Consider the following 19,606-nt stretch of genomic DNA (forward strand, 5'->3'; position numbering starts at 1 on the left):
TATTACGTGTTCAGTCTATAGGTGCGTAGTTTTTCTTTACAAAGTGACATTGCCAACTACTGGCCTGGCATGAATAATATAGCGTTTTAGTCGTTTTCACAGATCCGTGTGAACAGGGATTGTTTTGACAATGTTGTCGTCTGTACTTTTTGTAAAACCTTTCTGTTTTTAGTACATTATTGTTGTGTAAACGTGCCCTTAGTAATTTTAGTACTTAAACTTAATTATTTCAGTTAGTTGCCAAGGCAGCGTCTAATTTTTTATTTTCTAGTTTAAGTTTACGTTTTTCATCTAATATTTATATTTTATTTTATTTTATTTCAGTTTGATTTCAATTACACAAAAAAATGTGTAATAGTTTTAGTTAAGAATAACATCACTGGTTTCTACACTAAAGGAATAACATTTGTAAATGTCAGTGGTCAGTTCATCAAAAGTTTGAGCATTTCTAAGCGTTTCATTTTCTCTCCTCTCATCTTTCAGCATGCAAAAGTTTACTGAACAAAAAGTCTGATGGCGTGAAGGTAAGCCCCCACACACATTTTATAAATCTCATTAAGTTCTTGAATCAGCATTGGCATAATAAAATATAATGTTTTTGTATCTTAAACAAATGCACAGTTCTTCCCCAGTTTTTATGTTTAAAAGTTGTTTCCTGTCATATTTATTTTCGTTCTTTTAAGGGCATATTATTATAAACAGAACTGACAGTAAAGCTAACAGCAAATGGTTTGCATAAACCAAAGACATTAAATACACTCTCTGTTTCTAATTTAAAATGATTAGTTGTTTATATGATATATTTCAGTGTGATCTTGAATAATATCCCCCTGAGGAGGCCCAATCCAAACCATTCGGCATATTTAGACGAATATTTGCCCATTTGTTAGTCCCGAGTCATGGTAAAACCTGTTGAAGCAGAGAGACTTACTCAACCCTGTGCCGTCTCTGTGCATGCAGTGAATTGTCAGTCTTTCACCAAGCAACTGAGAAGCAACAGTTTCCCTAAATGAATCAATAAATCTATTTCAGCAGTTTTAACACTTTTCAAATGTTGCTACTGTACTAAACACCCCTGTCATGTCACACATGGCTTTGCAACTTCTTGTAGTTATTTTTCCTCTTTTTCTTCTCTGTGGGATCTAACTAGCAGCTTTATTTTTTTTCTGTGTTCACTGGCCTGTTTTCTATGCTCCCCTGTTTTGCCCTCCTCTGTTTCACCCTGTTCAGAAAAGGAAGTCAAGCTCCAGTGTTTATTTGATGGTGAGATCTGTTCCGTGTCTCTCCCCTTTTTCTGACTCTCCCTCAACACTTTCTCACTCTCTGGCTCTCTTTTTTTCTTGGTTGAGATGCTCGAGAGTTTGTTTGGGTCTTTTTTTTTTTTTTTTTTTTTTTTTGTCTCATCGTAGGGTTTTGTGAATCATAGGACCATCAAACATTAACAGAGTCACGTTCACCCGTTCAGCTCTGTTTTATTACATACACACGTTTATATTGGAATCCCATTCCCCTTGAAGTTCATTTTTCATTCCCATTGCATTTTGGTGCTTTCTTTGTAAGCCAGACCAGGGCTTTTGTCTAAGGGGTTACTCCTTGACCTAAGTTTGGTCTGTCATCTGCAAGCCCTTGATACACCCTGTGAGCTTCCTCCAGCTTGACTGTCTCCGCTTTCACTGGCCTTTAGAATCAGTAGCATGTAGCCGCTGATTATAAGCAGGGCTGAAGTTTGCTCAGAGTGGACAAAGGGCTCTTACTTGGTGCTCTTCAATAGGAAAGAGAGAATTTAAATGCTATTGGAACAGACTGCGTAAAGACACAGACAAACAGGCCTTTCTCTCAGTGGAGCTCCCCTTTTTCCCACAGTCCATAGTTTGCCAGGCGATTTCTGTTGCCATGGCAATAGCTGCAGTGGCTGTGACATCGGGTTTGTCCTAACAACAAGTGAAGAGCCCCTTGTTACGATAATGAAAATATTGTATGTTAAATTTACTCTTTAAAACTCCCCTTTCTTTTGTTCTGTTTTTAATTTTTTTTTATGGTTATAAAAATGCTTAATTAACCATATCATGGATTTCCATGCATTTGTGCATAGATCCCCATTTCTCATGTCTTGAGTTTCTTCATCAGGTCCAGACAAATGCACACCCTTACCTCTGTTTTACTCCTGCTCTTGGCTATCATTGTTCCCATTATCAAATTGTTAGTTTGAAATCTAATAATAAACTTAAAGGTCACCCAATTGGAGCCTTTAAATGTTTCAGCGATCCCAATTAGAGTCTTGGACACAAGATTTGATCAACTTTAACATCCTATATGAAGTTATGCCATTTTTTATAATAAATATAATAATGCATGACTTCAGATGCAAGAGCTGCTAAAGCCACCTCCATACTTTCGCTTTAAATCTGCTAAATCCCAGCATCAGCCCATTTAGAAATACCGGTTCATTGGTAGAGGCCGCTAAACGCCTCTTCCCTTTGTCAGCAAAAGCCTCCGAGTCCACAGAAGAACCAATTGGAAGATGCAAATTGAATCATATGATTTCAGGATGAATGATGGTGTGTATGAGCCGGCTTTCAATTGCCAAGCTGCAATTTTTTTTTTATCATGTTTTGTCCATCGTTACAGTGGCAATGACAGGATTTCACAAGTAGCAAGTAAACACAACAGTGTTCCTTTTACTGATGTAAAACTGATAGAAATGGATGTTTTACTATGTCTTGTTGTCCAAAGAGGTGAACTTAGAGGTTTTTGCAAAAAAAAAAAAAAAAAAAACACACACACATGGACTGTTTTGCAGGAAAAGACTATTGGTTAAATACCAATTAATTGATTAAAGTAATGTTTTTGAAAACAAGACATTTCATTAACTGGCTGAACTTTTCATTGCCATTAAAGTGAAATTGCTGGACCTAAACATAGGTGCCTGGTAAAAAATGCTAATTTAAAAGAAAACATGTAAGATGGACTTAGAGGTTTTTGCATCAGAACCCTTCCTATATATTAACTTAAAACAGTCACTTAAAAATTGTCAGTTATTTTTCAGCGCTTTTCAGGAGTGATATAGTGGCAGCTAGTTTGTAAGTCGGGTCACTTACAAACTAGCTGCCACTATATCACTTCTGAAAAACGTTGAAAAATAACTGACAATTTTCTGAGACTGAATGCATAAATAAAGCAGTTTCTTTAAAAAAAAAATCTTTCTCTTTATAGCTGTTGAACATTTGGGATGAACTTTTAGTTGCTGTTCTGCTTCAGTCTTTTTGATCCGTGTTTAACCTGTTTGAACCTTTCTGTAAGGATTCTTGAACATTCTTCTCAAGAATTGTCTCTGTTTTACTGCCGCCTCACTTCTTTCTTTCCTATAGTCAGCCATAGTTCATTTTTAATCATTAGTTGTACCATGCATTGATTTACAGAGTCCAAGGTTTGAAACTCTTCTCGCTGAAGCTTTTCACTGCATGCACTAGTGGACTATCAGGGTCCCGTAACTCCTTGACAGTAACTTTGGCCTCTAGTCTGTGCCAACAAAGTAACATGTATATTTAATAGTATATTTAAATATTTCTGTAAATACCAAATATTTTATCTGTAGCCTTGAAACTTTTCTTTGATATTTGTTTTGTTTGCTTTTTGTTTGACCGTTGTATCCATCTTCATAGATATTAAAATATGTAGAAATCCTACTAGTATTTATGCATGTTTATCAGCACTGTAACAATGTCTCTCCATATAAAAGTTTGAAAGATGTTTACATTCACATTTATTGAAATTATTATTATTGTTGTTATTTAATAAGGTAGAATAAATGTAAACAAAATATACTTATTCTTTGTAGTCATATTTTAGGATTACTGAACAGTTCCAAAACCACTCTGCCGAATTTTAAGGAACATAACCATGTAAAGGAAGCTTACTGTGTCCTTTTGTACAGCCCACCATGTTTTTATTTGTTTTTATCAAGAATTGTAATGCGATTTTACAGATTATGTGAGAATTTTTTCATTATTTTTTATTTTGTAGGCTCTTCTCTAGTATTACTCACTATCAGAAGTTTGTATCTGTAATTCCATACAATCAGTGTACCTCTCACAAAAACAAGCACATCCAGTTGAACGCCTTTCATTAATTCAAGTACAGCTGAAACTTCATCATTAAAAGTGCTCTAGGGCACATTACAGGAGTGTTGTCTTACTTCTAAGCTAATTTACCCATAAAGATCCCCTTTCATGCTGTACTGTGGCTTTTCGACATGTCTAGAATGAGCTGAGGTTGTCAGTGCTTGAACTGCACTGAACAGAAATCATTAGGGCCCGAGCACCGATGGTGCGAGGACCCTCTTGGAATGGCTCTGTTTATTTTGTGTTGTCATTGTTTTTGTTTTTTGCCCCAGCCACAGACAAACAACAACAAAAACAGTGTAGTAAGCAGCAGCACCAAAGACAGCAGCATATCATCCACTGCACCAATGGTACCTCATCTTAACTTTTTATTTCTTTCACTCCATAGTCTTTCCTTTTCTTAGTCCTTAAGTCTTTGTTTAGTAAAAGGCTTTATCAGTTTGTCCCATACCTGTTGTTTTGACTTCCACCACCCATCGCTCAATCCACTCAGATGAAGATGTGTGACGTTACTCATGGTTTTTGATGAGTTGAACTAAAACATCTGGTTTGTGCCTGTGGATTTCTCTCTGACTTCCTATTTTACCCAAACAAACTCGCAGTAGAAGTTTGACAGCTTAGCAGACAAACCCTGTACTTTCGCCAGTTTCAAAAAACCTTTCTTTTTGTTCAGTATCTGATCATATTTAAGTGTGAGAAAAATTTCTTAGGCTAGTAATATGTAGATAAACCCTGGTTGCATCTTCTCTTAAACTTACAGTCGAGTCTCCAAGGGTAAAACAGGATCTTTTTATGTCAGGAAGCAGAGCTGCTCTGTTTGTTCTGAAAATGCAGTCCCTAACTTTGCATTATGGGTAATTGCTCATTTACACAGTTCACAGCCTTCAGAGGACATAGTGCTACTTCAGAGGTACTTCAGTTCTGACAAAAATATGAGGGTCAAGTGACACACATCCAGTCAAGGAACTGTGGGGTCTGAAAGTCTAAGATCATTATATGTTAGCAGCCTGAGAAAGTGAATAAAAGGAATTTAAATATCTAAATATTTAATTGATATGTAATGTTTTATTTAATTACTTTTATTTAAGTATTATTTTCAGTATTTCTTAGTGTTTGGTTTTGTCCTTAGTGACATTTCTGCCAGTGTTTTAAATTTTCAGTGAAGTCTCAGACTTTTGGACACTACAGTGTCCCTATCTCTGTGATTGACCAGTACACCCATCCTGCTCACAGCCCAGACCTTCAAGTTGCTTGTGCTGCTCATAGGCGATGGGGAGGGTTTTTTTTCCCCAGAAATGCGTCAAAAGGAAATGAAATTGTAATTGGTTCTCAGCACGTAGGGACTGCATCTTCAGGTCTGCCTTCACAGGTTGCTTATTAGAGGGTGCTGTGTTAGTGGTGGTGGAAATAAAGTAGGAGCCAGTGCGAAAGACTGTTTGTTTATATGTGGGGTGTGTGTGCAAAAGTGGGATCAATGCTTTGCGTTTTCAGGAGAAATAACATACTGTGGCATTGAAAGCTAACCGTCTGTGCAGTGTTAATCATTTCTGTTATGTCTGTGTGCTGTTGGTGACTGGGGTTGGTCATGGAGAGAGACTTCTTAAGCCTATTGAATACTTCCTTTTCCACTGTGTTTCTGTGGTTAACAGTACCCAATCCTTGCATGCATATCCATTGAACTTCAAGTCCTTTGTATGATGTCTTTCTTTACAAAACATTATAGTTATTGTATACAGGGACCTCAAAGTATTTGGACACCTAACCTACACTTGAACATAAATGAATGTCATTGTATTATATGTGGGATTCCTTTTTAAAGGGATAGTTCACCCAAAGATGAAAATTCTATCATCATTTACTCACCCTCAAGTTGTTCACAACCTGTATAAAATTATTTGTTCTGCTGAACACAAAGGACGATATTTTGAAGAATGTTTGTAACCAAACAGTTGTGGGGCACCATTGACTTTAATAGTATGGAGAAAAAAAAAGGACATTTTAGCATAAGGACATTTATTTATTTATTTTATTTATTCCCATTCATTTAATGAATTCATTTTTTAATTTATTTTATTTTTTAATTATTTTATTTATGTATTAATTTTTGTCATTTTTGGCTATTAGTGTAACATGTCCATGATATAACAAAATACCATAACCAAGTGCCATTTATTTTAGTGAACTATATCACAAGCACGTTTATTTATTTAGTATAAATTAAAAAAAATATAACAACAAACAACCAATATTAAATACCACTTGTAAATTTTATCATCTAATGCAATGAAATTCATACTTTTTAAAGTTTAAAATATGTTCCCAAATACATTTTGGGGCCACTGAATAACATTAATAGCTCAAGGAACAAATGCAGAATTCTCCAATGCTACTGCCGATCATGACAGTCGTACAGTCACATCATGCTAGTTGTGGAGTTAGGGTCCCCTCACCCTCTTCCCTCTGCCCTGCATGGTAAACTCTCTCCTGCCTCCCCCAGGAATCACAGACCACTGTCGTGCACAATCCAGCCGATGGCATCAAGGTAAGCCACCTCTTTTAGCTCTGCCATTGAACACGGGTCATTAGAGCTACTTCCTAAAACCACAACCCCAAACTTTCACAAATATCACTCAGATGAATGGGTCTTGCCCTCATGTTTGATTGGCTGGTTTGTGCAGGGCTTGGTGTGTTCCTGTGAGGGGTTTGTGTGTGTGTGTGTGTGTGAGGGTGTGCTGGGGTATATCTGTGCTTGCGGGTGATTCTTTATGTGTGTGTGTTTGCTGGTTTACAGTGTGTGCACCGTATATTGTTCCACATGGTTTATAGACCCTGTCTGCAAACCTGTTTCTGTACTTCTTTTTCCGTCTTCCCACCTTCATACAACCATCCCTCCATCTTGCATATTGCCTCTCTCTCTCGTCACAGGGGTCTACAGAGAGCTGTAACACCACAGAAGAGGAGGACATGAAAGATAGGAAAGGTACACTATCAACTCCTCATGTACTCTGCATGTCTTTCTCTTGTTCTCTGGGATTTACAGAACAGGGTGTTTGTGTATTGGTGCATTCAGAATGCAAATGTTACTTAAACGGGTCATTAGTAAAGCTAATGCCATGTTTACACCTGATATTTACATCTGTCCTGTGACCACAGATTTTGTGGGCACAATCTCTGATTTTCTGACTACATGCAAAAGATACTTCATAAAAAACATTTGGTTTAGCGTGTCGGTAGGAAAAATCCATTATAGATTTCCAAATATTCCTTTTGCAAATATTGTTATTATTACTGATTTTTGTATGACCAAGCAGTCTGACATCAAATATTCATTTGATTTAGCTAATAGAAGTTGATAGAATAAGTACAATTTTATCATTATTGTACAAACATCCTCACATATTTTTCAAAAGTACTTAAAGGGATAGTTCACGCAAACATGAAAATTGTCATCATTTACCAAACCAATCAAATCAGAGAACTATTTTACGAGTTGGGAATTTATGAAAAGTATGAAAGAAATTTGTACGAATTCATATGAATTTGCCAAAACGTAAAATAATTATGAATTGCGTTTACTCGTCCTCACATCGTTTCAAACCCATAAGACTTTAATTTATCTTCTAAACACAAATAAATAGATTTTTAATGAAACAAAAGATTTCTGTCCCTCCGTTGAAAATCCGATACATGAAAACATTGATGCTTTACAAAGTTTGTAAAGAGATGGTAAAAGAAATGCATATGAATCGAGAGGTTTATTCCAAGTCTTCTGAAGAGACACGATTGGTTAATATGATGAACAGATTTTATTTAGGCATTTATTTACATATAAACATTGATCAACACACATACATAGAGCACATCAAATATGAACCAGTGATATTTGTTGTTTCGTGTCAAGTACGGTTGACCTTCCGTTGATGAGCTCTATGTATTTGCGTTGTCCCCCCCCCAAAGTAACAGAAAACTTGTCAAGAATGCTTTAGGATGCATTTTATTTGGTGTTTATACTACAGATTTAACACGTTTCTGACAACCTCTGTATGTGGTTTCAATGAAGGGATCGCAAAATGCTTTGGACGGACATTAATACCAGATATGAATGGGGTCAAGGGTTGTACACTTTCCCAAATAGTGGTAATGAGGGCCAGAGGGAATAAATATTATACAGATATATGTAGTGAGAGATTGACAGTGAGATTAATTCCTGTGTGGTGAAAGGACATTCATGGTATGATAATTGCTTTGCGTGTGTGTTGACAGCCAGCTTGTCAGCTGTAGATACATTGCTGGTCACTAAAGCAGCAGCTATTGTGTAGTATAAAGGACCAAAACAGGGTCAGACTAACTGATTTGCTATCATGAATCAGCACAAGCTTTGCTATGAAAAGGAGCCGTGCTGTGAATGCCAAAGTTACCATGACACTGATGAATCACAAAGTTTTGTGTTGTGTAATGAATGTCCACAATATCTGAGGGAATATTCGTTTTACAGCACTGACCTTTACAGGCAACAAATACCCCTTCTGAGAATTATTGAGCCTCTGTATCACATCTCAGTATGTTGTCTAGTAGAGTCACATGGTGGTTCATTACCGCACAGCAATATTGCACAATGGGTTCAACTCAATTATATACAACCATGGCACCATTAATCATCTGATGGGCCTTTTTGATAAATTCTGAGCTTTTCTGAGCTTCTATATTGCTTTTTGAGGGCTGTTAGATAATGAGATTACCTTACTTTAATCATTTCTATTCAATCTGGGAAACACAAGCAGAAGTTTAATGAGTCAGTAGAGCTTTAGGATCATTCATTACTTGACACTAATCTAAGCTTGATGGTCAGTTACGCTCAATAGTCAATATACTGAGATCTAACCCTCAGAGACCTAAGCACTGATACTGATAGGCACTACTGTTCAAGTGTTTTTTTTTTTTTTTTTAAAGAAATTAATACTTTATTCAGCAAGGATGCATTCAATTAATCAAAGTTTTCAATAAAGACAGTTATAATGTTACATAAGATTTCTATTTTTAATAAATGCTGTTCTTTTTTTGAACTGTAAATTCATCTACGCTGTATCACAGTTTCCAAATATTAAGCAGCACAACTATTTTTAGCATTGATAAGAAATGTTTCTTGAGCTGCAAATGAGTATATTAGAATGATTTCTGAAGGGTCATGTGACACTGAAGACTGGAGTTAATGACTGCTAAAAATTCAGCTTTGCCATCACTGTATTTTTAATTAAATTATTCACTCTTGTCATCATGTTTTTACCCGTTTTAAATGGTTTTATCCTGAAAATATATATTTTTTAAATAACCATTGCAGTTCTTCCAACAGTAGGTCTCTGAGGGTTAAACCTTAGAAATGATCCACTTGCGTCATAGCAGAGAGGCCCAGAGATCTCACATTCTATACTAGGGTGCAAATATGTCCCAGACAGAGAAGTCTTTCAGCTTTTTCTAAAACAAACAGTTGTACAACATGTCCTTGTATAGAGGTATTAGAGAGTTTAGGGTTTAGAAAATATTGCTTTTGTTTTTTTTTCCCCACATAACATTACCTTTATATTGTTTTCTGCTCTTATGTTGCATGCACATTATGTCTTAGCATGAGTGTTTTTTTTGTGTAGTGTGTGCTGTTGATATTTTTGGATGATAATCATGCAAATTGTCATCATTTCCACATATAAATATAGCACAAAAAGCAAACTGGAAAAAAGGTTTGTGCCTTGTGGTATAACTTACCACAACAAATGTCACATTTTTCCCCCGATTGTCTGTGTCAGTATTGGTGGGCGAGGCTAGCAATGACAGTGCAGTGGTCAGCCAATGCAGTGGCTCCGATGAGCCGGCTCCTCAGACCGAGGCCTCCCCCCCCTGCCCACTACCCAGTAAGTCAACTGCTACAGCAGTGACCTTATCAGCGGGTCCTACAACTCCCTCTTGGACTCATCTGATCTCTACCTCACATTCTTTCCGTTCCTACTGTTCCCACTGCTAACTTAGAGTATTTCACCTTTCTAAGCTTGTCATTACTTAATACGTTACATTAATATATCTGGCTGAGATAGACTCACTGGACATCTACATTGTTAAATGCCCTAATCTTGTGGTTTGGTGTCAGTATGAAAGGGGTCATATCATACATTTTATTTTTATTATTGATTTATCATTGTTTTGTTTTGTTTTTTGTTTTTCAGCAAAAATTCAGCTTTTTGATTTACATTTTCCACCCTGTCTCTGACCTTTAAATGGTTTATTTTTATTGCTGTGCCTTTATGAATTGTCCACTGTTTTTGTATTGTTAGTTTTTCTGATGTGAGTGTTCATCTGTGTGATGCCAGAAATTTGTGCACGTTTAGATTGAGTCATTTACTACTACATGTACTACTTAGTTTCAGTAAATGAAACTAAAATGAAAGCTACAGTGTGCTTTTGTAGTTCATCTCGAACATTTGATTCTTTATGATATGACCCCTTCAAGACAATAATGTGGCACTTTTATAGCTTTCGTGAGTCATTGCAAACAAGATGCACTCCACATAATCTGCTGTAATCTGCACAGCAATAAAGGACTGAGATTGTCACTTTACCTGATTTTGAGTCTCTCACAGTCCACCATCTTTGCCCTTTTACTCATGTACGTCCTCACCTCTGACATGGAAAGAATTGCACTGACCTTCTCAGTCAGAGTGACCTTTTCATTTATTTATCTGTGTGACACTGAATACTTTGAGTGTGACAGATGAGCAGAGGGCCCGTGCTGGGACTGTACACGCCAAACATCTCTCAACACATGCACACACTGTGCTTAGATCTACTCAGTATGACAATTACTCCTCTTGTGTTCTTCATTAACTTCTACTGCTTATGCCAGTTCTGTATATAGATTACTGCCATCGTCATAACACAGGCCGTCTTGCCTATACATATCTGCTCTGTCTTGGCTGCATGTTGAGTTCAGCGACTGCTCAAACCACTGAACCAGACTACTGCAGGTCTTTGTTTGAAAAAACAAAAAAGAAAAGAAAAGAAAAAAAAAAGACAAACCCATGAGATCTGCCACCATCTGCTGGACTGTTAGAACAAACACTGCCAGCTCTCTGATTCAGTATGTTGCAGTATTTCTTCAACATACTGTAATTTTCATACATATTTATCACATCTGCTATTGTGTATTTAATCTGTTCATTAATCAAAATCAGTAATTATCCAATTACTGGATTTGTGTCTGCAGTGTTTTTTGTGAGACATGCAGTGAATAGCAGTTGTAGTGGTTAAGCATGGTTTGCAGTAGCTTGGTAATTTATGAGGCATGCAGTATAATCAGCGGTTCTCAACCTTTTGGGATCAAAATCTCTTCATTGTCTAATACAATATTCAACCCCCTTCCCCCACATTATAAGATATATAAGATATCTCAGCAAATAGTTCTGCTGTATGACAAAGCTGCTTGTTGGTACTATACTCTTGCTATAGTAAATTAACGATTATTTTATGATTCCAGAAATTTCAAGAACTGTGTTCTACAATAAGAAAAAATTTAGCAATAAAAAGTATGCAGTAATTGCATCTTGATTTTTGTTTTTAGAATTTTTATTTAGATTAAGAGTTTGGTTATTTTAATATGATAATAATTTATTAATTTATATCTAATTCTTAATACAGGATGACTTAATTTTATCCCACCTGGAAATTTACTGAGGCCCTCTAGTGGGCCCCGGTACCCTGGTTGAGAACCACTGATCTAGATGAATTAGTGACTGTGCTTATGCTTGGAATAGAATACTAGCTTAAAATTGAAATGGAAAATAAATAATAATAAAATACAATTAAATATAACATTCTAAATACATAGTTTTATTTCAATTTTGTATAAAAATAGTTTTGTAGACATTTTCCTGATCAAATAATGAATGAACTGGATGTTAAATGTTATTAATTTCAATTAAAAATTCTTATCACAGTAGAAATGGAAGGTGAATTTGAGCGTATTTCATTGTGGCATGTAGTATCACACAGTAATTTCTGGTGAATACTGCATGTTTTGTCAAATGTAATTGGTCATTTAGGTCAACTATGCATACAGAAAATGTGCATATTGTGCACAGTATACATGCAGCTGTAGCAATAGTAGTAGGGTAGTATACTATTCCAAACATAGCCTGTCTCTGTTTAGTACTCACTTTTCGTATTGTTTCGTTTTGACTTATGGTTTGCTGTGGCCTAGCATCTCTGTGTGCTTAGTTGCAGTTTTGTTTATTTGTGCTGTTGTCTTGCAGCCGAACCGCCACATGATGTTAAGAATGTTGCTTGGAACAGTTCAGGTCAGAGCTCCTGCCCTGATTTAGAGCCTGCTGTACCTGCTCCAGCCTCCACAACACCAGGGGGCAGCAGCGTGCACAGGCAGCAGTGTAAGTCTTAGACTGTTGATTTAGTGACAGAGATATAGGCTGCGTTTAAATCCAATTTTTTATGCCCTTCCACTGCTAACTTCCGTCTGTCTTGTTCCCTCGCATGTATGTCATTGCTTACGTTTCACAAGTGCCCACTACTGGCAGAACCCTTGCCCTAAACCCTAGATCACTTGGAATCCTCAGTGGAGCTGATGTATTATTTACAGTTTTTTTTCCAATTTGTTTTTATGCACCAATCTATAGGCCTGTATGTATGCTTGGGCTGTTGAAGAAAATATAAAAAATGACACAAACAAAAATGATAACAATACAATAAAATATAACAGTCAACTTAAGGTAGCTACAAGTATTATGCAGTTAAATGTCAAAATAACTCCAATATCATACACTAGAGTTGTGTGGGGTGGGGTAAATAAAGCACAATCTGCTGTGCATTGTGGTCTATGGATCTGCCTGAAGTGTACATATCGAGTAGACTCGCTTCCTCGGTCCAAATACACTTGCCTTGCCCACTCGACGAAGCTGAACGCACTTCAAAATGGTGGCAGGTATTCCCCGAGGGGAAGTGCTTAGGGAAGTTCACCAGTGTATGTCTAAAAGTGGAGTTAAACGCAGCCATAATGAATTTGATGTTTTTCTAAATAGACATCCTAACATTCACTCTGGTTTAATGAAACTCCCTGCAGTTCATCACACAAAACAGTCCTCTAGTGAAACATGAGCTCATGCAAGTGTGAATTGTTTGTACGTTATTGTTGGCTTGTGGTTACTGAGCTGGTTGAAATCAAAAGCATTTAATAACTATTGAATATAAGTCATTCAAGACCTCTGCTTGTGCTAAAATCAGGATGTTTGGGTAGATATTGAAAGACAGTTCACAACCAATACAATCCTGGGCTGAATGAGATTTCTGGAGCAGCTAGGAGCATAACGTTGGTTTGGAGTTTTCAAATAATGGATGTGGATAAAACTTGATTGTGTCCTTGTGCTTCCTCCTGTTTCTCCAAACACCAGCACGAAAGCAGGAGATCATTAAAATCACGGAGCAGCTGATTGAGGCCATCAACAATGGAGATTTTGAAGCTTACACGTAAGTACTGTTTATATATGCTGTTTTCACATACTGTACCATATCACTGATCGAACATTGTGAGCATTTTATGGATTGTGTTGCACTTTTGTTGGTAGATTTTCACTCAAATAATGGCCAACAAAATGTTTATTTGGCATGTATAGAAAATAGAATATCTTATATTTATTAATAGGAACATTGTTAAGATTTTGCATCTTAACTGATATTGCTGGTAATCAAGAGAAAATCTTGTTTTTTTTCCCAGCATTTTTGGTGGATATCTTAAGCACAAGCATGTTTACTTACAACATGAATGAAACATTTTATGAAATATTTAGTTTTAATAAACAACCTGTTAAAATTACCAGTCATTTTCTGTAGAATATGTTTCACAAATTGTACTTTTGTGTCAATGCTTTATTTTGATGAAAGGAAGGGAACAGTTTTATTGTATTATATGGTATTTTCACTGGTAATTAGACTGGCAGAGGTATCGAAGGGATATTAAAGCCCTACATTCAGTCAGAACTGAAAAGTGGTTTGCATTGTGATCTGTGTAACCTTTACTGTTCCAGGAGAATCTGTGACCCTGGTCTGACCTCTTTTGAGCCTGAGGCACTTGGAAACCTGGTCGAGGGAATGGACTTCCATAAGTTCTACTTTGAGAATTGTAGGCCCCATGCTTTTTAATGTACTAATATGCAATAAAGCTGTATAGATTTGTTGTACGACATATGAATAACATACTTTCATGCTCCATAAAATAGTTAGAAGCAAATTCACTTGAGTTGAATGGTACCTTTGTCTGCTGCCTGTGTTTGACTACAGTGCTGAGCAAGAACAGTAAGCCTGTGCACACAACCATCCTGAATCCTCACGTGCACCTAATTGGAGAGGACGCCGCCTGCATCGCTTACATCCGACTGACGCAGTATATCGACGGCCAGGGCCGGCCACGCAGCAGCCAGTCGGAGGAGACGCGTGTGTGGCACCGTCGAGATGCCAAGTGGCTCAACATCCACTTCCACTGTTCCGGAGCGCCTGCCGCACCTCTACAGTGAACCACACAGGGCAAAGGTATATACTGATTGACGGACATCTTGGTGTCAACACAACAAGTGAAATATTATTTAGCATTTTTTATATTCTCTCCCTTAGCATGCCTGAATACTAAAGCTGATTGGAGCATTTCTTCTCCGTGCACGTCTTGCCGCCTGGAGCCCGGCCAGAAGAGAACCTCTTGAAGTTTTGAAAAAGTGAGGGAAAAAATTTACACAACTAAGAAATATATTTAAAAGTGGCCACCACTTCAGTCCAACTCTAGCTAGATGTGGGGCGGGCGGCCACGGCAGCAGCCCTGCCTTCTGGATGCTGCATGCTTCTAATGCCCACACGGGGCGCTGTATTGTCTTTACCCATAATCCCATAATCTCTGCTGCCCAACATTCGGAAATGGTGTTTAAAGTATTAATAATATATTGTAAAATATTGAGATCTTCACATGTGTAATTAACAGCTGGTAGAGATGGAAGTTAGAATCAGAAATGTGAATTTTTGAAGAGAACGCGCCATTTTAAGGGTAAATGGTGTGAGTTTATTACGTTTAAGAAAACATTTTTCTGTTTTGTTATTCTTTTTTTTACACAAAGAATGTGATGGCATGGCATATCAGAGGGAACGACGCACCAAAGTGTAGACTCTTAGACTTTGAGAAGAGGATGTTTTAATGTTGCTTTTATTTTCATTGAAAGGGGGAAATGGGGTTGGGGAAGATTTTTTTTTTTCTGGCTTTCTGTCTTGTTTTTGTGGATTTATTGATTTTTAATCTTTTGAATGATGCTGTATTTGAAAGTATTTTGTGTTTTCGAGACAATGTTTTAAAGTGGGACAGGATTTAATATAGTTGTGCATAAATAGATATTTATAACGAGGAAGGACAAAACAGTCTGTGGTGTCCGGGGGAAAAAGGTGGGGAGATGTGTGTGTGTTAGTGCAAGTATAAATGTTCTTTCTTGGGTTCAAGATGCTTGTTGCTATGTAGTGTTTTGCGTAGATCTTCTTTCCACACACTTCCACATGAGGCCTAAACTCAAATTGGGTTGGTTTACTTGCCTTCGTGTATGTTTGCACCCATAACCTCCCGGCTCTCTGAACCTGAAGTTGCAGAACTCTCACTTCCTTTGATTCAAGTTTGTTGTACGTCTCTTGGTCCCCAGGGGGCGCTAAACACTACACACAAACATGCTCGCAACCCTCGCCCTCCCTCACAGTTACTCGGCTCACCCTTTTATGCTTCCAGCTGCTGTGCATATCATTTTGTAGACTATAAGCATGTCGAAAAAGGAAAAATTGAAATGGCCTGTACTGTTTTGCACATAAGCTTGAGACTCTATGCTGTTCTGTTCACTTTTTTTGTGGACTGCTTTGCAACTTCAGGTTATGAAATCCATCCATAGGGGTCCACACTCTAGAAGAAGACCCAAACTGTCACATTACCCTTCCAGGAGTGTCTGAACACTTGTTCTGGCACTGTTTATGTGGTCTCATCATCATACATAGTGACTTGATTGTGGTTTTGGTAAAACAGTGATCACCTGAGTATCTACAGGCAGGGAACTGAATGAAAATGACTTGATGAATGCAGTTCCAGGGTGTTTTGGGGTCCATCTTGTGGCAGAATCTGTTCTGGGTATGTTGGATTTGTTTAGGATCTTGTTTTATTTTATTTTTTCCAGTATAACCTGTAAATACTAATGCATATCATTGATGAGGGATGATTTGAACGCTTAGCCAGTCGTCTTCATCCAGATGCACGTACACTCACAGACTTTCAGTACACACAGTAAACAAACTTTGTTAAAAAAATGTCAGTTTGGGTGTGTTAAAGCACATGGACACATTGTTCTCCCTTTAAAGTTTACCTGTGACTGTCATACATCGGAACACTGTTCTTGACCGTGTTATGTAAAATCCTGTGTGTGAATTGTGATGCCTAGGGGGCTTGCTGTTCCCCCCCACCTTTACTCTGTGCTAAGCCATTTCTTGTGACATATTACCTTTTAAAGTTGGGCAAATGTTGCACCCAAGTCTATATGTTGAAAAAAGGGAGGAAAGAGAGTACTCCTGCCCTACGGCATCTTGTTACTTGTCCACAGATGAAACCGTCTGGCACTGTGATGTCTGCCATACCTTCATACTGCGCTCTCTGTTGCCCCCTGCTGCAGTGTGTCTTCTAACAGTGTGATCAGCCAGTCTCTGGCCACCTCCTTCACTCATAGTGTGTCCTCTCAGATATGAGAGTGTTCTTGTTTAAAAAAGTGCAGTTTAGTCTGTTAAACTTACATAAAAAATATAAATGGTTAAGAGGTGTTTCCAGATGCAGGAGATTATAGTTCTTGTATTTCTTATGACTGTTAGATGGGTACAAACGCCTTTGTATGCTAAGTGAATAATTCCTGAACTAAATAACTCCCACAACCAAACCATATATGCAGTTCAGCAGAAGGAAAATATGCATGTGTAACTTTCTTGTAATGATTTTCACTGTCTGTGTTACCTAAAATTGAAATATGTGTATATTACCTGCATCTTCAAGGTAAATGAAATGTGGCTCTGAAATATGGTTCCCAATGCTAATTTTGTAAAGAAATTGACTAAAAGAGATTAACAAAGCTTTAGCTTGGTATGTTGCCCCATTCTTGTCAGTTTTTTGCATTGTAACCATATATGATGGGACTACATATGATTATACTCTGAGGTTTAATTGGATGCTGGATTTTTTTTGCATGACCATACAATTAATAAAACTATGAATTTAATCTATCAAGTGTTTGTTTGAATGTTGTTAAACCATCATAGCTTTGTTATTATTGAAACATTTGGAAGCAGTTAATAAAAGATAATTTCAACATCACTGTCTTTGTCTCCCGCTCAGCTTGCATTTGAAGCATACAGTACCTACTTAATTACGCAAGCACAAGACAAAGTAGTCAAGGCAGTTTCTGTGTCACGCAAGTTGCGTAGGGCCGCTCTCAAAGATAATGTAAATATGATGGTAATTTACTGTAAATATTTTTTTTATATTATCCAAATGTGTATGCGAATTAAACTTTAGAAGAGACATGTGGAAACCTTTTACTATATACCTTAAAGGGTTAGTTCACCCAAAAATGAAAATTATTCCATGATTTACTCGCCCTCAAGCCATCCTAGGTGTATATGACCATCTTCTTTCAGACGAACACAATTGGAGATATTTTTTTAAAATATCCTTAGTCCTCCAAGGTTTATAATGGCTGTGAATATGGGGCCACATTTTGAACAACAACAAAAAAAATGCATCCATCCATAATCAAAGTAATACATACGACTCCAGTGGGTCAATAAAGGTCTTTTGAAGTGAAGCAATGCATTTTTGTAAGAAAAATATCCATATTTAAAAATTAATAAATTCAAATAACTAGCTTCCAGCGGATGACCGTACGCATACTGCGTGAGTTGATTTGGGCGGAAGAGTATCCTTTGACCCGAACGCTATGACGAACGTGGAAGCGCAGAGGAGAGAGCAAAACAAAACACCGGTCATGAATTAGAAGTCTAAAACAAGAAATGTAAAGAGAAATGTCATATCGAAATCCTCTAAGAGAAGAGGAGCTTGAGTTTGTTGCACAGCCCTATTTGTTTGAACCGTGAGATGCGTCTAAGCTTACAATACTCCTACATCCTGCGTCATACATCAGGTCAGGGGGTTGCTCATTTGGCGCCAGTTGAGTTGCGCAGTATGCGTACGGTCGTCCGCCGGAAGCAATTTATATGAATTTATAAAGTTTTAAATATGGATATTTTTCTTACAAAAATGCATCTCTTCTTCTTTATTAACCCACTGGAGCCGTACGGATTACTGTTTTATGGATGGATGCATTTTTTTTTTTTTTTTTGTTCAAAATGCAGCCCCCCATTCACAACCATTATAAACCTTGGAGGACTAAGGATATTTTTAAAAATATCTCTGATTGTGTTCGTCTGAAAGAAGTTGGTCATATACACCTAGGATGGTTTGAGGGTGAGTAAATCATGGCATAATTTTTGGGTGAACTATCCTTTTAATACTTAATGTTTGTATTTATTTAATTACCGTTTTTGGACTCGGACATGCAATGCAGCAGGCAATGACATGTCATACATCTTGATGTATAGCTATGGCTTCCAAACAAAGCTATCCATCCAGAGCAGAAAAAGAAAAAGCGCCAAGAACGTGAAGCAGGTATGTATTTTTCTATAATATCTTAAATTCTTTAGTCTTAAGCCATGCAATGAATTCGTTTTAAAAACAATACTCAAGACCAGATCTCCAGATTCAGTATTAGCCTACTGTTTCATTAGAAATGCCCCATGATGAAATGTAATTTTCAGTTTGTGATGGTACACATCAATAATCAAAATGTTCTTAGAAATAAACACATTCCTGTTCAGCCATGCAAGCTATCATGTGACTCCTGTCAGCGCTTTAAAAAATGCACATTGGGCTAAAGTTTTCATATTTAGAGTTTTCATATTTCATATATAGAGAAACTGTGGCACCTGGGGAGTGTTTGGGAGGGTTAGGTGCCTTGCTGGAGCACCTCAGTTGTGGGTAATGAGAGTGGAAGACAGTGCTGTTCATTCACTCCTCCACCTACCTTTCCTGCTGGTAATGAGACTGGAACCCACAACCTTCTGGTTACAAGTCTGAATCTGCCTCCTATTATTCAAGAAATTTTCTATAAATGCTATGCAGAAAATGATTTTACTCCCTGAAAGATATCACTTCAAAGTACCATTGTTGTGTTAAAACGAAAGGGTCGTAGTTATTAGTTGGCTAAGTATGGTGGAACTTCTGGAACTAACATCGCTTACAGCGTTTTTAACTTTTTTTTTTTTCTTCTTTTTTTTTGTATTAAGTTAAAATGTGTTATGGGTCCATGGGGTCAAATACAAATAAGAAG

The 19,606-nt window shown here is 37.2% G+C and overlaps 1 protein-coding gene across 22 annotated transcripts in view; it reads left to right on the top strand.

Annotated features, from left to right (window-relative positions):
- Window positions 1-17,440, top strand: part of camk2g2 (calcium/calmodulin-dependent protein kinase (CaM kinase) II gamma 2) — a 68,606-nt gene extending 51,166 nt beyond the window's left edge. For 2 of the 22 annotated variants that reach the window (XM_051916287.1, XM_051916289.1), the window contains 10 exons: window positions 484-524; window positions 4,394-4,471; window positions 6,619-6,663; window positions 7,047-7,101; window positions 9,920-10,024; window positions 12,416-12,547; window positions 13,565-13,640; window positions 14,198-14,292; window positions 14,451-14,699; window positions 14,781-17,440. In XM_051916287.1, the coding sequence (XP_051772247.1) occupies window positions 484-524; window positions 4,394-4,471; window positions 6,619-6,663; window positions 7,047-7,101; window positions 9,920-10,024; window positions 12,416-12,547; window positions 13,565-13,640; window positions 14,198-14,292; window positions 14,451-14,683 (860 nt within the window). In that variant the 3' untranslated portion in view covers window positions 14,684-14,699; window positions 14,781-17,440. Of the gene's footprint in view, window positions 1-483; window positions 525-1,230; window positions 1,264-4,393; window positions 4,472-6,618; window positions 6,664-7,046; window positions 7,102-9,919; window positions 10,025-12,415; window positions 12,548-13,564; window positions 13,641-14,197; window positions 14,293-14,450; window positions 14,700-14,780 lie in introns of all 22 variants that reach the window. The other 20 variants (XM_051916291.1, XM_051916296.1, XM_051916290.1 and 17 more) reach the window with 10 other exon arrangements.
- Window positions 17,441-19,606: the final 2,166 nt, after the last annotated feature.

The sequence above is a fragment of the Ctenopharyngodon idella genome, chromosome 13 (genome assembly GCF_019924925.1).
Source record: "Ctenopharyngodon idella isolate HZGC_01 chromosome 13, HZGC01, whole genome shotgun sequence".
Classification (NCBI taxonomy): domain Eukaryota; kingdom Metazoa; phylum Chordata; class Actinopteri; order Cypriniformes; family Xenocyprididae; genus Ctenopharyngodon; species Ctenopharyngodon idella.